The 18,121-nt window shown below is 50.5% G+C and overlaps 1 protein-coding gene and 1 long non-coding RNA gene across 4 annotated transcripts; one reads left to right on the top strand and one right to left on the bottom strand.

Annotated features, from left to right (window-relative positions):
* Nucleotides 1-484: 484 nt before the first annotated feature.
* Nucleotides 485-12,193, bottom strand: P2rx5 (purinergic receptor P2X 5). Of its 2 annotated transcripts, NM_080780.3 has the most exon segments (13): nt 485-1,413; nt 1,949-2,116; nt 2,770-2,852; nt 4,923-4,988; nt 5,105-5,198; nt 5,463-5,596; nt 5,966-6,104; nt 6,370-6,450; nt 6,605-6,701; nt 6,787-6,862; nt 7,327-7,398; nt 7,943-8,093; nt 11,756-12,074. In NM_080780.3, coding segments are annotated over 13 exon segments (1,368 nt in total). In that variant the 5' UTR covers nt 11,893-12,074; the 3' UTR covers nt 485-1,343.
* LOC108352105 (uncharacterized) lies at nt 11,451-16,606 on the top strand. Of its 2 annotated transcripts, none has more exons than XR_015631789.1 (5): nt 11,451-12,386; nt 12,950-13,052; nt 13,512-13,702; nt 13,826-15,630; nt 15,841-16,606. It is a non-coding gene; the product is annotated as an uncharacterized LOC108352105 (long non-coding RNA). The 2 variants fall into 2 exon arrangements; XR_015631790.1 differs by having other exon boundaries at nt 11,948-12,386; nt 12,903-13,052.
* The last annotated feature ends 1,515 nt before the right edge of the window (nt 16,607-18,121 follow it).

Genomic DNA, 18,121 nt, shown 5'->3' with positions numbered 1-18,121 from the left:
ATGCCTGGCTACTTCTATGGTTGTGAACCTTTAAATTTTGAATTAGATTAGGTATTACCTCATCAAAAAGTGAGCATACTGCTGTCTTCCATGTGGAGATGGGAAGCTAGGCAAAACACCCATACCTTAGTCCCAGCACTGAAAGGGCAGGCAGTTATCTGAGGCCAGCCTGATCTGTATAGAGAGTTCCAGGATAGCCAGTTCTACAGAGACCTCTTGTCTCAAAACAACAAACGCAGGTGGGGATGGGAGAGGGACCCTCTTGGCCTCAGGGCAGCATGTGTGAGCCACCCAGGTTGGCATTAACAATAGTGTGCTTGCAAGTCACTTTGAGAACTTGGAGAAACTCAAGAGGGTGGATTAGGGAGAGGCCTGCAACCCTCCACTTCTGTCAGGCTCTCCGGAGAGTGGGTGCTGGTTCCTGGAACCCAAAGTGGGTTGCAATGAGATGCAGTGGAAGAAGGAACACAGGTCAGGAACAGCCTTTCAGTGAAAATCATCCTTTATCTCAGCATATCAAGGCTGAGCTTCTGGGAGCAGGAAGGAAGTCAGACAGAGACCCCCAGCACCACCAAGCAGCAAGAGCTGAACTGCACAAGTCCATCTGACCTGGGCAAGTCAGTTTTCCAGAGCTACTCTAGGCTTTGGGTAGTGGCTGGAGCAGGCTAGTGGCTTACTTGCCTCCCCTCTCCAATCTTACCTAAGAGCCCCGGGAGTTTGCTCTTCCCTAAGTTGTTTTCCAGGTGCCTCCTTGGCCAGCTTTACATCTTACATCTGGGGGCGAAGCTAAGTGTCTCCTGGATGTCATCCAACAGCTTTTACTGAGCAACCATCATTCTTGGCGGGGACCTGTCAAAAAGTCTGGGCTAGAGGCTGGAGGAAGCCAGGCCGGTGGGGCTGACTATGATGTCTCTGGTGAGAGTTAACATGTGTGCCTTCTACCCTGGGGCCAGGTCAGCATCTCAAGCCTCTCAGGTCGGGCTAAAGTGCTGCATGCACCAGTAAGTGTGTAAATAAACGCATGTGTAAACGCCTGTGTAAATAAACGCATGTCCAGCGGGCTCAGAGTCAGGAACGGAAACCAACTGAAACCCCAGGCCTGCCCCTTCCCTGAGGGCCTGCCCCAGGGTCTCCTTCCTGCATCCTGAGCCACTTAGGCCACCAGGAGACCTTCCGTGAAACAAAAAAGTTCGCAGCAGGATCCCACCCTAACTTTGTGGAGTTGAGGGGCTTTTCTCAGAAGCCTCATCCTGAGCAGGCCCCACCGAGATGCCTCTCGTCAGTTCAGAGCTGTGGCCTGTCCTGGCCCAATCATCGAATCTGTTCTCTGCCGAGAGCTCTGGCTACGTCTTCACTGGATGCAAGATCTGTGACTGCTTCACGTTCACAATGGCATTCTCCCGGAGGCCAAACCTTGAGGGAGGGGTGCACACAGAGGCAGAGAGAGGGCAGTCAGGAGCTCTGGCAGGCATGGCCTTTCTGAGGCAGAGTAGACAGCAGCCACAGCCTTTCTCTGTCAGTGAGCAGGAAGGCAGCCAAGGAGAAAGAACACTGTCCTAGCTGCAGCTCAGATGCATGACAGTGTTCAGGCTGAGGACGGACGGACTCACAGAGCCTCCGACAGCAATAGGAAGCTGTGCTAGACAAGCAAGGTAGACTGCAGGTAAGGAGCTCAGGTGGGTGACCAGGCAGTGACAGCTCCAGGGATGGCATTCTTAGAATCCCTCAGTCTGGCCTCACAGCTACAGCCCTCAGCCTCCACCTTTCTTTACTCTGCTCCATCCCGACCTGTTTCTCAGCTTCTTCCCTGCCCTGCCCCAGCTCCCGGCTGAAGGATGCCCAGCTAGCAAGGGGGGAAAACGGGGCTGTGAGAAGGGCTAGCCTAGGCCTGGGAGACTCCCTCTGAAGCGAATGCCAAGTACACCCTCTGCAGAAGGTAGTCCCTCACCTGGCAGGCTCCAAAAGCACCTGGCAGTTGCTATTCTGCTTCCTGCCACTCTGGGCCAGTTCTTGGGACTGCTCATCCTGACGAACCCTCTCCAGTGGTTCGTCCTCAGGCTGCTCCTGCTCCATCTCGTTGGCCTCAACCTCAACATTGGCATCCTCCTTCTGACCCCTGCATAAGATATGTGCACAACCTTCTTAGGGCACTGACAGAAAATTGCACCCCAAGTTGAGCCAGACTCCTTCCTCCAACAAAGCAGCCTATGGCCAAGTGGGGCTGGACCAGCTAGGTTCAGGCTGCATCTGAGGCAATGCACACAATCACACAGGTCCATCCTGCACCTATAGCCCAGGTTGCCCGGGGAAGCACCTACTGCCTGACCCAATTCTTCATTCTGGTCCCAGCTCCTCCAGAATTCCTTCTCCAAGACCAAGGCAGAAAGAAACCCTTTCCCTTCCTGTCACCACAGACCCAGCACCCTCCCATGCTAAGTGCACATAGTCACACACACATTTCTTCCTTCCTTCAACCCCAGGCCTCTAAGAACTGAGTCCATTTTATACAAACCAGTATTCCCATCTCACAGATGGAGAAACTGAAGCCCAAAGAAGGCATGGGGTATGTCTAAAACCCTTCAGTAAGATAGATCCTATAAAGAAATCTGTCATTAACCCAGGGAGTCTTCTTCCCTGGGTCTTCTGAACCAAGTTCAGTCTTATAAAGCAGATCCTCATAGCACACCCAACCCAGGACCAGCCAGATGGAGCTCCAAGGCAGAGGCTGGGGAAGATCCTCTTGGGCCACAGGGAGGAAGGTTAACTTACCTCACTTTCTCAAACTTCTTGTCTCGGTAAAACTCACTCTTCCTGATGAGGTAGATAAGTACCAGGTCGCAGAAGAAAGCCCCCTGTAAAAGAGTTAGGAGCTATGACTCAGAATCCTAGCTTCATGGTGCTTGGAGCCTGCAACAGCTCAGGAGCAGGGCACCACATGAAACAGGAGCAGATGGCCCAGAAAGGGGAGATGTCCAGGAGCACAAAGCCCCTCCATGGTACATACAGGCTAGATTGGGGCAATGCTGTCCCATGGATCAAGTTCCGCTCTCTGCCCTGACCAGGTCTGATAATGTCAGTATGCATTTGCTAACAGTCTACCACCAGCCACATGTGCACTGGTGTGCCAGAAGGATTTGGACTACTGAGGTCTGGGGACGCCTATGCTGCTGGAGACAAGTGGATTAGGATCCAGGGCCACTAGCACTGTAATGGAAACAGAACTGGGAGTCAGTGGAGCACAGCATTCACTAGGCCTGGGGAGCAGCACCCAGGCTGTCTTGAGAGCTGAACTGGAGGCCTGGGATTGCATTACATGGGGAAAAGCAAGCTTGTCATCACCAGTAAGTGCCACAGGGCTGTGTGGGAAGAGCAAAGGATGCTTCCCGTGGGAGAAGCAGCGTGTCTGAGGATGCTGTTAGGGATGCTGGCCCTTTATGGGGAGGCACCACAGTGACAATGCAATGGTTCGGAGAGAGCCTAGCTAGCAGGCATCTTAACCTCAACAACAGGGATGCTACAGCCCTGGGCAAGGAACGGAGGATGCCTGAGCTAACCCAGTTGGGGCTGACTAAATCACTGAGCACAGGCTTCAGAGCAGGGTGTTGTGTGTAATGCCTGTCCGCTCCAGCAGAGGGCTCCAGCACAGTGGAGCATACAGGTTTTCCTCAGCCTCCAGAAATGTCATTTATCAACCTCTCAATACTACCCCTTCTCTCAGCCCTCACCACCATCCTTGGCTGCTCCCATTACCTTCATTTCATGGCCGTGTTCTCAGACTTCCAGACTTCACCTACCTCGTAAGAGAGCTACACATGCACAACACAGCCAGGGATCCTAAAAACGACCGCCTTAGTTAGGAATGCTTGGGATGCTAGTTTGGGGACCACTCTTTGGTTTGGTTTGGTTTGGTTTGGTTTGGTTTGGTTTGGTTTGGTTTGGTTTGGTTTGGTTTGGTTTGGTTTGGTTTGGCCTGACTTGGTTTGGTTTGGCTTGGTTTGGTTTGATTTGGTTTGGTTTGGTTTGGCTTGGTTTGGTTTGGTTTTCAAGACCAGGTTTCTCTGTGTATCCCTGGCCTAGACGAGGCTAACCTCAAACTAAGAGATCCCCCTGCCTCTGCCTCCCAAGTACTGGGATTAAAGGTGTGTGCCATCACTGCCGGTTGGAGATCACTCTTAATCCCTGTCAAGGCAAGTTTCTCAGTCTCAGTGCAAAGTCAATCCTGGGTCCTGATAGAAAATCCTTCAGTGGCTGCTTGGGCTGCCCAGGCAGAGGGAAGAGATTTTGGGGAGCCATGGCAGGGAATTTGGCATGAATAATGACTTCTACAACTCCCACATTTAACCTCCTCCCAGAAGCACCAAGGAAGTACCATTTGCAGGAAGCCCTTCCCTGCACTCCAGCCATTTCCCACCGTAGAGGCCGCTAAACACCCACCCCAAAGGATTACAAGACTGTCTCCCCTGCTTCTCATCCTCTGAACTACAAGTTCTCAGCTGGAGACCCGTTTTGAGCAACCCAGCTGTGAGCTACTGACACTTAGTGAATAGAAATCAGGAATTCTTAAACACAGTGCACAGAACACCTCCAAAGCAAATAAGTCCTGGCCCCAGCAGTTCCCAAACTGGCATAGCCTAATCGGTTTCCCATTACCAGAACTGGAGATGGAGATTTTTAGACACAGGATCCCCAAGATCCTAGCCCATGGCAGGACTAGAGGATGATCCACCTGTGTGCCACACTCCATTTAAGCTCACAGCCAGGGTTACAGGCAGTCAATGCCCTCTGGGGCAGTTGGCAGGGTTTAAAGTCACCTTTGTCCCTGTGACCTCAGGCTCGCTGTGTTCTGGGCTCAGCATGCTCCTCACAGGCAGTTAGTGACTTCCCTCTCCCTAGGAAACCAGCAAGGCAGGGGGGATACTCACAGCACCCATGAGCGCCAGCCCAGAACCAATGTTGATGACTGTGGGGATGATGCTGAATTTTCCTGCCTGTGAGACAGAAACAGACTGATGGATAAGGCAGGGTGGACAGCTGGATCCCCGGGGGCTCTCCAACCTCCCTGATCCAGCAACTACCAGGCACTGCAATGAGAAGATCCACATACCTTGCCATTAACTATCACATCAAAGCGGATGCCGTAGGCTTTCATCAGGTCACGGAACTCTACCCCATTAGGGTCACGGTAATACCTGGCGAACCTGGGAGACAGGGCCGGGGAAGCACATCCACCTATACCTTTTCTCCCTGGCAGCACAAAGCGACTGCTTTGGGAGGATTCTCAGCAATCCAAGATCCTTCAGGAGTGTGCCCATACCTGCTCACTGAGGCAAGTACAAAGACTGGGCTTCCCCAGCATGCTCAGTACCAACCCCTGGACCATGAGAAAGAGCACTGGGGACCTGACCCAGCAGAGGAGACAGAGCAGAGTCAAGGTTACCAAGGAGCACGAAAGCAGTCATTACCTGAAGTTGTACCCAGAGGAGATGGAGTGTGTGTGTTTGTTGTCCAGGCGGTTGAAGTAGTAGTGTGGGTTGCATTTAGAGGCAGCTTTATCAAGGTCACAGTCCCATTCAATATAGATTCCTATCACACCACCCTTGATACAAGAGACAGGGTGAATGCTAGAGTTATCTGTAGATTGACAGAAGTCAGAGCAGCCCTTTATGAGAGACACGTGAGTCAGCCAGAGGTCTGGCAGGACCATGCTCTATATACAGATGAGCAAGTGTACTTGGAACTGTTTCTGACGATGCCCTGGGCTCAAAAAACAACCTAACATGCACCAAGTCCGTCCCACTCACCACCCCAACTCCCACTGAGTGCCTGACACAGCCAGGCCATATGTGACAACTAATTCTCAAAATAGCTCCTAAGGACAAGTGACAACTCAGGATCACCTTGGCCCTAAAGGCCCCTCTGTCTTCCCCTTCTCAATGCAGCGCCCAGGGCTCCAGGGAGGACCCACCTTCAGGGCTATGTCCTGGAAGTCTGCCCCTGCCCAGCGGACAATAGACCCCAGTCGGAAGATGGGACAGTAGAGATTTGTGGAGCTGAAGTGACAGGTTTTCAGGAAATGTTTGTTGTCTGTTTCTAGTACATTGGCTCTGAAAGGAAGCCATGACATGAGTGTGAGACACTTTGTTGATGAGCCCAAGCCCTTTGCAGAAGGCAATGGGCCCTGTGCCAGACATGACCTCCCCCCGGACCTCAGCTTGAATCTTACTCCTCTCAAGAACAGAGACCACCCCCAAGCCAAGAAAAGGCACCCCTGTTTATTCAGTCATGTATACACACGAGGCACAGCTTCAGCACAGCCACAGGGAAGGCCCTCAGCCCACCTCCCCCTCCAATAGCCAAGCCTCCACCTACTTGGAGAAGTTGAACTTGGGGAAGCGAATGAAGTTCTTTATGAAAATGGTGAAGCTTTCGGCATCCTTTAGAAGGGGATCCCTGAAAACCAAGCCAGGGAGACCTGAGCAGGTGACCTGTCCCCCGCTCTGCATGACTCCCCTAGACCTATGGAGTGGGGAGGCCTCTGGCCTCAGGCGGGACCCACTGTGTAAGAAAGACTGTGAGAGCAGCTCCTCTGGGACCACTCACTCACGTTGGCATGGACTTTGTCTCCACTGGGCACCAAGCAAAGATCTCACAGGTTCCCCGGGTAGAGTTCCCCACCCGGAGACAGCGGCCAGTTTTCAGTCCTGCAGGGGAGAAACAGGAAATGCTGTGGGCTTTCCTGTCCATGTGTGTTTGCCCTGCTCCAGCTTAGCAACTCCAGGCTCTCACCGTGCCCAGCTACAACAGACTCCCCAGCGTGACAGTCATCATCCTCAGAACACTCGCCATCAGGGATGCCTTCACGCTGCAAGGAGAGATAAGGGACCTACTAAGGTTCCCCCAGCCAAGGACCAGGTCCCATCAGAGGCTGAAGAGGGCTTCACCCGCTGACCTGAGGCCACATGCCCTTTGAAAACCTATTTCTCAGGCTGGCAAAGTGACTAGATAGTTAAAAGCATCTGCCTTGAAAGCCTGACGCCCTGAGTTTAACCCCTGGAAACCATGGTGAAAGGAGAGAACCAACTTTTGAGCATGAGCGCATGCACATGTGCGCGCACACACACACACTCACACGCACGCACACATGCACTCACGCACACACGGAAATGTAAAACTTAAAAAATAAATAAATAAGAAAACCCATCTCTCTCCCAAAGCGCGTGGTAGCTATGCAGCATCTTGGAGCTAGCCAAGCCCCTGCTCCAGGGGGGACTGTCACCACAGCCAAGGGCTTCCCAACCCTCCCACCGCACACATGCTGAATCAAACCTCAGCGCAGATGCCCTGCCGCTGGTTAGGAGTCACGATCAGGTTGGTGACCACGAAGAAAACGTTCTCCCCCTGAGGAGCCAGACAGAGTTTGAGGAATCTCCTCCTGGCCTCTCAGGGGAGATTCAGCCTGGTAGAAAGTGGACCTCTGCATGCGGTTGAGAACAATGGGGGCCACAAAACTGGGGTCATTGTCTATCTGTCTGATGAGCCCATACTTTACAAGTGCACATCTTTTTATGGGGTGGGGGTCACTTACAGCTTCACAAACCCCAAGCACTCATCCCATAATTCTTCCCAAACTTCAGCCCTGATTCTACACCAGGGCAGCTATGAACAAGCCGGGGAGCTATTCCTAAGGGTGCTGGGATATAAGGGAGGGGTTCTCTGCACCATGTCACTCTGGACCCCATGTGGTCTCAACAGACACATAGACCACTAAGAACAAAAGAAGCCAGGCCTGGTGTAGAAAGACAGGGACCCCATGGGTGAAAGAACCTAGCCAGGGATTCTGTCTGCATCCTAAGCCAGGGAAGAGTTCTTTGGGTACTTTCCATGTGACCCACCCAATCCACACCTCACCAGCCCAGGTCCCAGGGACAGGTGGTGATCTGACCTGAGATGGAATGACAAAGTCTGCTACATCCCAGAGCCGTTCCCCAAGCATCGTGGTGTTAGTATAGGCCACCCCCTTGACTTTGGTGACCACAGCACTCTGCAGGGAAGTGTCAATGTCCTGATAACTCTTCTTTATCAGAAACACCCATCTGTAGAAATATGACCAACAGGCAGGCGTCAGTGCCAGGGCTGCCCAGGCCCAGGCCGGAGTGAGAACTATAGTAAGTGCTAGACTGGTGGGAACAAGAGCTCAGGGGTTCACCTGTCCCACAAGCATGCATTCTGCAGTCAATATGCTAAAGCTGGAAAAGAGACTGTGGGAGGCCATCCTGGGTACAGGGCGAGATGTAGTTCACAGCCATCTGTAATTCCAGGTCCAGTTGTGACCTCAACTGGATGGGGACCAGGCTTACACATGGAGCACAAACACACATGCAGGCAAAACATTCATACACATAGAATAATAAAATTAGTCAATCCAAAAAAGAAAAGAATTGCTGGGTGGTGAGGTAGTCTATCCCTTTAATCTCAGCACTCGGGATACAGAGGCAGGCATGTCTCTGTGAGTTTGAGGCCAAATGTGAGTTACAGGACAGCTACACAGCAAGATATTCTCTCTCTCTCTCTCTCTCTTGCTCTCTCTCACATATAATATATATATATATATATATATATATATATATATATATATATATATATATATGAAATCCAAGAGTAGAGATGTTGCCTAGCATGTATAAGGCTTTGTGTTAAACAGGAAAATAAACAAAAGGAAATTAAGTCTTTATTCTTTTATTATTCTTTTAGACTACAAACATAAGCGGGGCCAGCAAGATGGCTCAGGAGATAAGGGCTCTTAACCTCTAAGGCTGATGTTCTGAATTTAATCCCACACCCATGATGGAAGGAGAGAACAGACTCCGGCATGTGCACTATGACATATACTTACCCATGCATATAATTAATAAAGTAATAAAAAATTCAAAGGACCGAAGAGGTTGCCCAGCGGTTAAGCAGGGGAGCTGAGTTCAGTTCCCAGTCCCTGCATCAGGTAGCTCGTGTCCACCTATAACTCAAGTTCCAGGGTATCTGACACCCTCTGACCTCCATGAGCACCTGCACACAGTGTACATAAACGTATACATCCTCATAAACATAAATAAAAAATGTTATAGTGCATATCTTTAACACTAGCATTCAGGAGGCAGAGGCAGTCGGAGCTCTGAGTTTAATGCTATCCTAGTCTCCTGAGCAAGTTCCAGGACAGCCAGAGCTATACAGAGAAATCCTGTCTCGAAAAACAAAACGAAATTAAAACATACACAACAACCACAACAACAACAAAGAAAAAAGCAAAACAATTTGGTCTCTTCAAATTAAAAATGTTTATGCATCAAAGGGTAATGCCGTGAAAATGTGGCTGAGGCTGGCCTCAAACTCAGCAATCCTCCTACCTCATCCTCAAGAGTCAGAATTATAGGTGTGTCCCAGCCTAGAAGTGTGTGTGTGTGTGTGTGTGTGTGTGTGTGTGTGTGTGTGTGTGTGTGTGTGCTGGTGAGGTCGGGTACAGTTGGAAGCCAGAAGAGTCAGATCCTCTGGGGTTGGAATTACAGAGGGTTGGAAGCTAGTCAGTTGGGAACTGAGCTCCTCAAAGAACAGAAAGCAAGCTGGAGAGAGATGGCTCAGAGGTTAAGAGCCCTGGCTGTTCCTCCAGAGGTCTTGAGTTCAGTTCAGGGTAGCTCATAACCATCTATACTGGGATCCGATGCCCTCTCCTGGCATCTACATGCAGGCAGGATGCTGTATACATAATAAATAAATCTTAAAAAAAAAAAACAAAAAAACAAGAAACAGCAAGCAATCCTTACCATCAAGACTTCACGACTTCACTCTGGCCCCTGAAAAGATATACTTTGAAAATGGGGTGACCTGTGTCAAAGGCTAAGCACAGTGAGGCTAATACAGGGCAAAAGCTCCGTGCACTCAAATCACTAACTGCTAGTTAGCGACCAGTCAGCTTAACCATCCTGGTGAAGCTGGGGAAGCCAGTCAAAGGGGTCAAAGGAGGAAGAAGCCGGTGCTCATCATGCAATGAGTGCATGGCATGCTGGCCCCCAGGGAGTCACGAAGGTGTCAGCCAAGGTGTGTCAGAGCTGGAGAGAGAGGGAGCCTGGATCCTAAACTGTCACATTTTCAAGGAACTCCGAGAAAGTTGTGATTTTTGTTTTGTTTTGTGTTGTTGTTGTTGTTTTTGCTTATCAAGACAGTTTGTGTAACAGCCTTAGCTGTCCTGGAACTTGCTTGGTAAACCATGCTGACCTTGAGCTCTGAGATCCGCCCACCTCTGCCTCCTGAGGTGGAGGGATTAAAAGTGTTTGCCACCATGCCTGGCTCAAAAGTTGTGATGCTTGAGCAAACCTTTCCATTCTAGCCAAGAAGTGCTAGGCCTGGTCCAATGCAAACATTCAGCATTCATTCATTCATTTCATACAGACTCCCGAGTGAAATGACATCACAGTGTGATGTTGCATCGTGGCATCCCCAGACTTCAGGGAGTCAGAAATAGACACTGAACAAATGACCAATCAAAATGGCTTTTGAAAGTGTCAGGGAGGGAGAGGGAGAGGGAGAACTCAAATCTGGACAAGGAGTGGTGAGTGGGGAAGATAAAAATGTGGTGGCTGGGGCTGGAGAGATGGCTCAGCGGTTAAGAGCACCCGACTGCTCTTCCAGAGGTCCTGAGTTCAATTCCCAGCAACCACATGGTGGCTCACAGCCATCTGTAATGGGATCTGATGCCCTCTTCTGGTGTGTCTGAAGACAGCTACAGTGTACTTATATATAATAAATAAATAAATCTTTAAAAAAAAATGTGGTGGCTGAGGAAGAGCAGTCCAAAGGCCCTGAGGTAGGATACTGCCAAGTGCCTTGGAGCTAAAATCCAGGAAACACTAAGAATGCAACCATTAGCCACATCTATAATCACAGCACTCTAGAGGTAAAGGAGGCTTTCTGAGTTTGAGGCCAGCCTGCTCTACTGAGCAGTTCCAGGACAGCCAGGGTTACACGGAGAAACCCTGTCTCGGGGGAGGGGCGGGGAGCGGGAGCAACCATTGGAAGAGGACAGCAAGGCTAGGCCAGGACTGCCCTCCTAGGAGCAATAATTGCACATCATTTAATGAGAAAAAGAAAGTGAACCGCAGCTGCCCACAGTGGCTGCCTCTTCCCACCTGTGCCCTCTTTTTTTCCTAGGAGCAAGGAAGGCCTCTGACCAAGCGTTAACTCTCCAACAAACTGCTCGTGAGCTGGTAGGCCCATATCCTGCTAGATGAGATGGCAACAAGGGAAAACAGTAGAGCGTCTGGGGACGTTGGAAAGGCTGCCCCTGATTTCCCGTGAGCTAACCCTGAGTTCCAGAACATGCCAATCTCATGAGTTGGCCCAACGAAGAGTAAGCCAGTAATGCTCAATGCTTATAAATAACCTGCTGGGGGCCTGGGCCAGCTGTCAAGCCGAGCTTAGAGAGGCCTCTGGGGGGAGGGGGGCGGGCAGCTGGAGCCCAGTGTCCTGGCATCCCTGCCTCCAATTCATGGTGTAATACTGGAAGCTCCAGCCCTAGGAGAAGGGGCTCCTACAGACAGCTTCAAACCAAGGTATCCTGTTGCCACCGCCCACGTCTCACGGGCAGTGTCCCTTTTAACTTTACCATCCTTACATCCAAGGACTCTTGAGGACCCACTCCTCAAGACCCCTGTGTTTACACCTTCCCCTCCCCATGTCCCTTGCTTCAAAAGAGTGCCCAAGAACTCACATGAGCAAGTACAACAGGATGATGAGCTGCAGCACCCGGTAGAGCAGCCCCACCTTCTTGCTCTTGGCGACCACGAACTTTGCAGTCTTATAGTCGAACAGAGACAGCACAAACCCCTTCCAGGCCGCCTGGCCCATGCCTCCAGCTCACTCTGGCGGCCGCCTCCTCCCGCTGCCCTGCAGCCAACCGAGCACTCTGTGTGCGCTGCCGCAGTCCCGGGGCGCGCGGCTCCAAAGGGCATGAGCTGGAGAGAGCAGACGCGCAGACCCGGGCGCGAGCACGGGGCGGCCCGGCGGATCCCACTGCCGAGGAGAACTGGACTGCGGCGGGCGGCGAGCGGCGAGCGCCTAGCCTGGGATGCGGCCGCCTCCGCTGACACGGGCGACACCACCCGTCTGAGCCTCCAGCCACTGGCTTCTAAGGACGCGCGGACGGAGTGCGGAGGCGAGGGAGGGGAAGGTGCTTTCCAAGGCGTCTCACCCGCCCCTACCTCCTCCCACGGGACTTGCTCAAGAGGAACCCGGTGGGGAAATAGAGGCAGAATCCGGAAGGGACCCATAGCGCAGGAAATATAGAAGGAGGGATAGATAGTAATGACTGGTTTCCTGATTGCTCTGGACTCATGCTATAGGTAGGTCCCTGGCTGCCTGTGTGTGCTGTAATCAAGGAGGCGTTTCCACCGCTTCTATGGCTGCGGATTTAAACCCTTTAAATTTCTAGGGTCAGGGATCAGAGGTTCCAGTCAGGTACTGTGGAATACGGAGAGCTAGAACACCAAGATGTGGGACCCTAACATATGTCTAGAATTTGAATAGTTCCCAAAGAAAAAGAGCCCAATGCCATCCTCTGAGGCTGAACCAAAATGGGAGGGAGGTGTGTGGAGCTGTACTTTGGATCTTGCTATGGACTGCCGTAGGTTGTCTGTGGTGAGGAGCTGTAGGATGAGAGTCTTCCTGTGGTATGGGTCTATAGGGAGTGAGAGGCTGTGTGCTGGGCAAGTGTATGTATACTGATGGGCTGTGTGTGCTGAGGGCTTGTGTGGTGATCGGCTGTGTACTTCTGAGGGGCTATGTGTGGTGAGGGCTTGTGTGGTGATCGGCTGTGTATGTCTGAGGGGCTGGGTGTGCTGATAGTCTGTGTACCAAAGGCTTAGGAGTAAGGATCTGTACACTAATTTCTGCACCTGTGTCTGAGGACGCCACCTCTGCTCCTGGCCCTGGCCCTCTTGCCCAATGGGAAGCTCATTCTCTGAATGGACAAGACTCCAGAAGTTGAAAGAGACTCTGAAGTCCACCAGGTATGATCTTCTCCAAAAATAAAAGTTTCAGGGACCAGGTGCCCAGTTTTGCAACGCGAAGGAATGACTTTTTTTTTTTTTTTTAAATAAAGACGACTTCCCTTGAATTTCCCATTCATTCTAGGAAGGGGAACAGAGGTCTGTATTCTGTTCTTTTTTTTTTTTATTTCTATTCTTTTTTTTTTCTTTTTTTCGGAGCTGGGGATCGAACCCAGGGCTTTGCGCTCGCTAGGCAAGCGCTCTACCACTGAGCCAAATCCCCAACCCCTGTATTCCGTTCTTAAAAGTGTTGGAAACAATGTGTTGTTATAATTTTTCAAGTTCAACCCAACCACTTCCTCAAAAAAGGTTTATTTTCATACATTCAAAGTAATCCCCACCCCCACTCCAATCACCTCTGCCCTATGACCCCAACTCAGTCCTGCACAGCATTTTTTTTTTTTTTTTTTTTTGAGACAGGATTTCTCTGTGTAATAGTCCTGGCTGTCCTGGAACTCGAAGAGATCTATGTGCTCCTGCGTCCCAAGTGCTCAAAGTGATCAAAGGCGAGCTCCACCCTGCCAGGCTCCCTGCAGAGCACTTTCAGTACCTGAGATGACTTTGCTTAACTTGCTCGCTGTGCCCCCAGAGAAGACCAGAAGCTCCAAGAGGTTGGGGACCTTGCTTTGGATAATCCTATGTTCCAGCCCCAGCAACATGCTTGCTACCTGCTAGTTCTGTATATTTATCAAATAAGTAAACAGGTCTGCTTTCTTTCAAACACTTACCACCAGGTCCCAGTCACAACCCTGGAAGCTGAAGGCATCCTGTGTTCTGTCAGCCTCTACCCCAGTCTTCCTCTCTCGTGGCTCTCTAGTAGCTGAAGGGGAAGTAGCCACCGTGGAGCCACCTCACACCCTTGAAGATGCCCACCCCCTGAAATTCTGCTCCAGCATAAGCTGGTGAAGTAGGCCGGTAGATGTTCTGAGCTGAAGAGCTGGTGAGAACCCCCTGTTTCATCTCATCTGAGAAATACTCTGAGAAATACTTGTCCGTAAAGGATCCCATAGCCCACAGCACAGCTGTCTGAAACATCAAGATGGTGTCACAGAAACAGGGATACCATATCTGACAATCTTGCCCTGTTAAGAGCTTCCTCTAGGGTACAGAGACACTAAAAATTGCCCTCAGAGAGAACAGTGCTTCTCTTCCTATTGCTGGGAAGCCAGCAAAGTATACAGCCCTTCCAGCACGACCTCAGCATCAAGTAATGACCTTGCTGTGCCTGCGCTTTTGGGCTAACAAGACTGAAGGCCAACCAAACCTTTTTGAAGAAATGACATTTCTCCTTCCTGTTTAACTAGGGCCTTTGGAAGAGCGTGTGACTTCTTACAGCAACTCCCGGGGGTTCGCTGGGCAGCCAGTCTAGCTGAAAGAGCTCAAGGTTCATTGAGAGGCACTGTCTCAAAGAAATAGGCAGAGAGCAAAAAAGGAAGATGCCCAATGTTCGATTCTAACCCACAGGTGTCCTGCACACATACACATAAGTGAACCCGCATATACATATGCGCATGCACAGGTGTGCACAGAGTGGGGGGGGGACAAAAGAGGTCCAGAGAAAGGTCCCTGTGGTGAGCCTCTCTACTCCCCAAATGGGGTCCCGGGTTTCAGCTAGAGCCTATTTGTTGGGAGTCACCCTGGTGTGTACTAAGGCCCCAAGACACAGAGCAAAGCCCACCAGATTGGGTCTAGCAGTAGAAGTCTAGTGTCCTACTATGTAGTCCAAGCCAGCTTCAAACCTGTGACCCTCCTGCCTCAGTTTCCTCAGCGCTGGGATTTCAGGCATGCACCTACACCTGCTTCTACCTGTTGCTTCTTCTATTCTTGCTCAAATCTTTACCAGGTGCCTACTATAAGTGTCCTGACAGGAAGATATTCTAAAGAGATGCTTGTGCCCTCCCTTAGACTATCAGATTGAAACTGGTTCTCAGAGCGTCTTCCCAGGGGACTCATGCTGGGAGAAAGAGAATGCTGAAGCCTGGTGCCTGCTACAGGTGTCTTCTAGGAACAGAATTCACACAGTTCTGACAACCTCTCAGGCTACTTGCAGGAAAGACAGCAAGACTAGAGGAGGCAGGACCACACATACCTCCTGCATTCTTTAAAGCTCTTGTTAGAGACACGGGTGAAGGCTAGGGGTTACTGGATCTCTCTGTTTGACCCTCACTGAATACATCATCCTCTGATTTACTATAAGTTGTCTACTAGGTTTGTTGAGGACAGGTAGCCAAGGCTAGCTCCAGCAGAGCCAAGTCTCTGACACTGACAACTCCAGTAATCTACTATATGCTACAAAGAAGCCAGAATGTCAGATTCCTGCCCTCTGACCTGTCACAATGGCCACTCTGGGGTTAGAGAGAGAAGCTTTGCTCTAATGTGCCCTCCTTCACAAGAACTGGATAGCTAAAAGCAGGCTGCAACCTCTAATGGAACTCTCCGGAAGCTTGAGGGACCTTGCAGGGTATTTAAAGAGGAAAGGGTTGCCTCTTCCTTATAGCCACTGGCTGGTCATGAAATCAATTTACTTATTCTAAAAAAGGCGACATGGGGCTGGAGAGATGGCTCAGCGGTTAAGAGCACTGACTGCTCTTCCAGAGGTCATGAGTTCAATTCCCAGCAACCACATGGTGGCTCACAACCATCTGTAATGAGATCTGGTGCCCTCTTCTGGCCTGCAGTCACATATGCAGGCAGAATGCTATACGTAAAATAAATAATTTAATAAAAAAAAAAAAAAAAAAAAAAAAAGGCGACAGCAGGATGGCTCGGGGTAAAGACGCCTTCTGCCAAGTCTGAGGATTTGAGTTCAGTCCCTGGGCCGCACATGGTGAAAGGAGCACACGGGTTCCTGATAGTCGTCTTCTGACATCCACACATGTGCCACAGCACAGGGGTGACATGTGCATACAAATAAATCAACCAATAATACAAATTTAAATTTAAAAGAAGAATAAAACACCAGGGTCTGTTTAAGAAGTCAGGGTTGGGGTGCCTTCCTGAAGCTAATGTTTCAAGTGGATGCCTGAATCTGACATTATAGCGTGGATCATATTTCTCCCTGTGGTTTAGTTAAAATAATTTGGGGGGAAATATATCTAAGTTGTACCCCCAGAGTAACTGAACTCCATCTCTACATCCTGAGGCTGGTTCACCATGCCCACAAGCTCAGATTTAGTACCCTGTGTCCCCAAGGGGAGAGAAGTACCCTGGTCATCACACTGATATTAAAAGTCTGAAGACATTTCTAAAATTAATGCCTGCTACTATCTCTTCCTCCTCTTCTTCCTCCTCTTCCTTTTCTTCCTCCTCCTCTTCTTCATCCTCATCCTCTTTATCTTCCTCCTCTCCCCCCTCCTCCTCAATTTTGGGACTCAAACCTGAGGCCTAGCAAATGCTAAGCTCACACTGTCTGAAAGCCCTAACCCTAGCTCCATGTCAAGAGTCTTGGAGTCCCACAATCCCCTGGTAAAATGATCTTTGTCTCTAGTTCTGTATATTTATTAAATAACTAAACAGACCTGCTTTCTTTTAAACATATTTGGACCTACCACCAGGTCCCAGTCACAACCCTGGAAGCTGAAGGCATCCTATTTTCTGTCAACCTCCACCCTAGTCTTCCCCTCTCACTCTCTAGTAGCTGAAGGGGAAGTAGCCACCATGGAGCTATTCCTGTTGTGATGAGAATTTCTGAGCATTCAATACCTGCAGAGCCCTGGTAATCCCTTCCTTACCTAGTGGAATCCCCCCCCCCCACCATCCCCTAAATGGACAGAACCATCACTTTCATAACTCAGAGGTCACATGTACCCGTGACCATAGTGTTTGTAAGCCTCTGTGTCTGAACTAGACGCAGGTGCTCCCTCACCATTGCCTAAGGATCTGGTGAGCCCACCAGAAAGGTCCTTGCAAAGGCCACATCACACTTCCCGAAGCAAGATCTGGACCATTCACTGGGGCTGTCAGCTCACGTTCTTTGGAAGGCTCTTTAATGCATAGCATTCGTGTCTGTCTTGTCACTATGGAGGGAGTCCATCGCTGGGGACAAGGTCCCACAGACACTGTCTCACTCCCCAGTTGTGTAGAGGTACTCACTGAGAAAGAATTCTCCCCACGCTGCGCAGGGGAAGGGAGTTAAGACACCTGCAGAAATTCCCACTGCTCCTGCAGACAGGAGTACCACCAAGTGCCTCTAAATGTCACCCCTGGAGTCATGTCAAGGGCCAGAGGTGAAGCTAGTCTTCAAGTTCCCTCCTTGCCTTCTCTTCAACTTTCATTCCTCCTACAGAGTACAGAGTGCCCACCATGCCTCTTTACAAGGAGCATAGTCTCTGGAGGTCAAGGACAGGCTTAGCCTCCAGAGCACCTCTCTGTTTCACAAACCTGCATCTGGTTGGATGAGCTCAGACTCACTGTGTAGCAATGGAGTTAGAACACAGATTTTACAGGCCTCTCTGCTTTCCCCTCAGCTCCTTTCTCCTAAGACCTGGCACCTTTTAAGTCTGTTTTCCATGTGGTTTGGATCGGTTTCTGGTACCATCTTGCTCAGCTATTAGTCCTGGGACAGTCTCCAATAGAAGCCATCGTGACAGGGCTGGTGGGATGGCTCAGCGCTTAGAGTACCGGCTGCTCCTCCAAGGGTTCAATGATCAGTTCCCACATGACAGCTCACAACTGCCTATAACTCCCATTCCAGGAGATCTGACACTTTCACATAGACATACATGCAGGGAAAACACCAATGTACAGAAAATACAAATGAATTCTCTTAAAAAGGAAAGAAACTACAGTGACACCACCCAGAACCCTCCCACACACCAAGAAAATGCACTGGGAGCTGGGTGCTGGGCGCTGGGCGCTGGGCGCTGGGTGCTGGACGCTGGGCGCTGGGCGCTGGATGCTGGGCGCTGGATGCTGGGTGCTGGGTGCTGGGCACTGGGCGCTGGGCGCTAGGTGCTGGTTTCAGCACATCTCCCTCACCACTCTCTCTCCCTACTACAAATCCTACTGTCATAGAGGAGAAAATGTTGACT

This window comes from Rattus norvegicus, chromosome 10 (genome assembly GCF_021556685.1).
Source record: "Rattus norvegicus strain SHRSP/BbbUtx chromosome 10, alternate assembly SHRSP_T2T, whole genome shotgun sequence".
Classification (NCBI taxonomy): Eukaryota; Metazoa; Chordata; class Mammalia; order Rodentia; family Muridae; genus Rattus; species Rattus norvegicus.
Note: the sequence above shows the minus strand (reverse complement) of the source record. Positions and strands in the feature narration are given on the sequence as shown.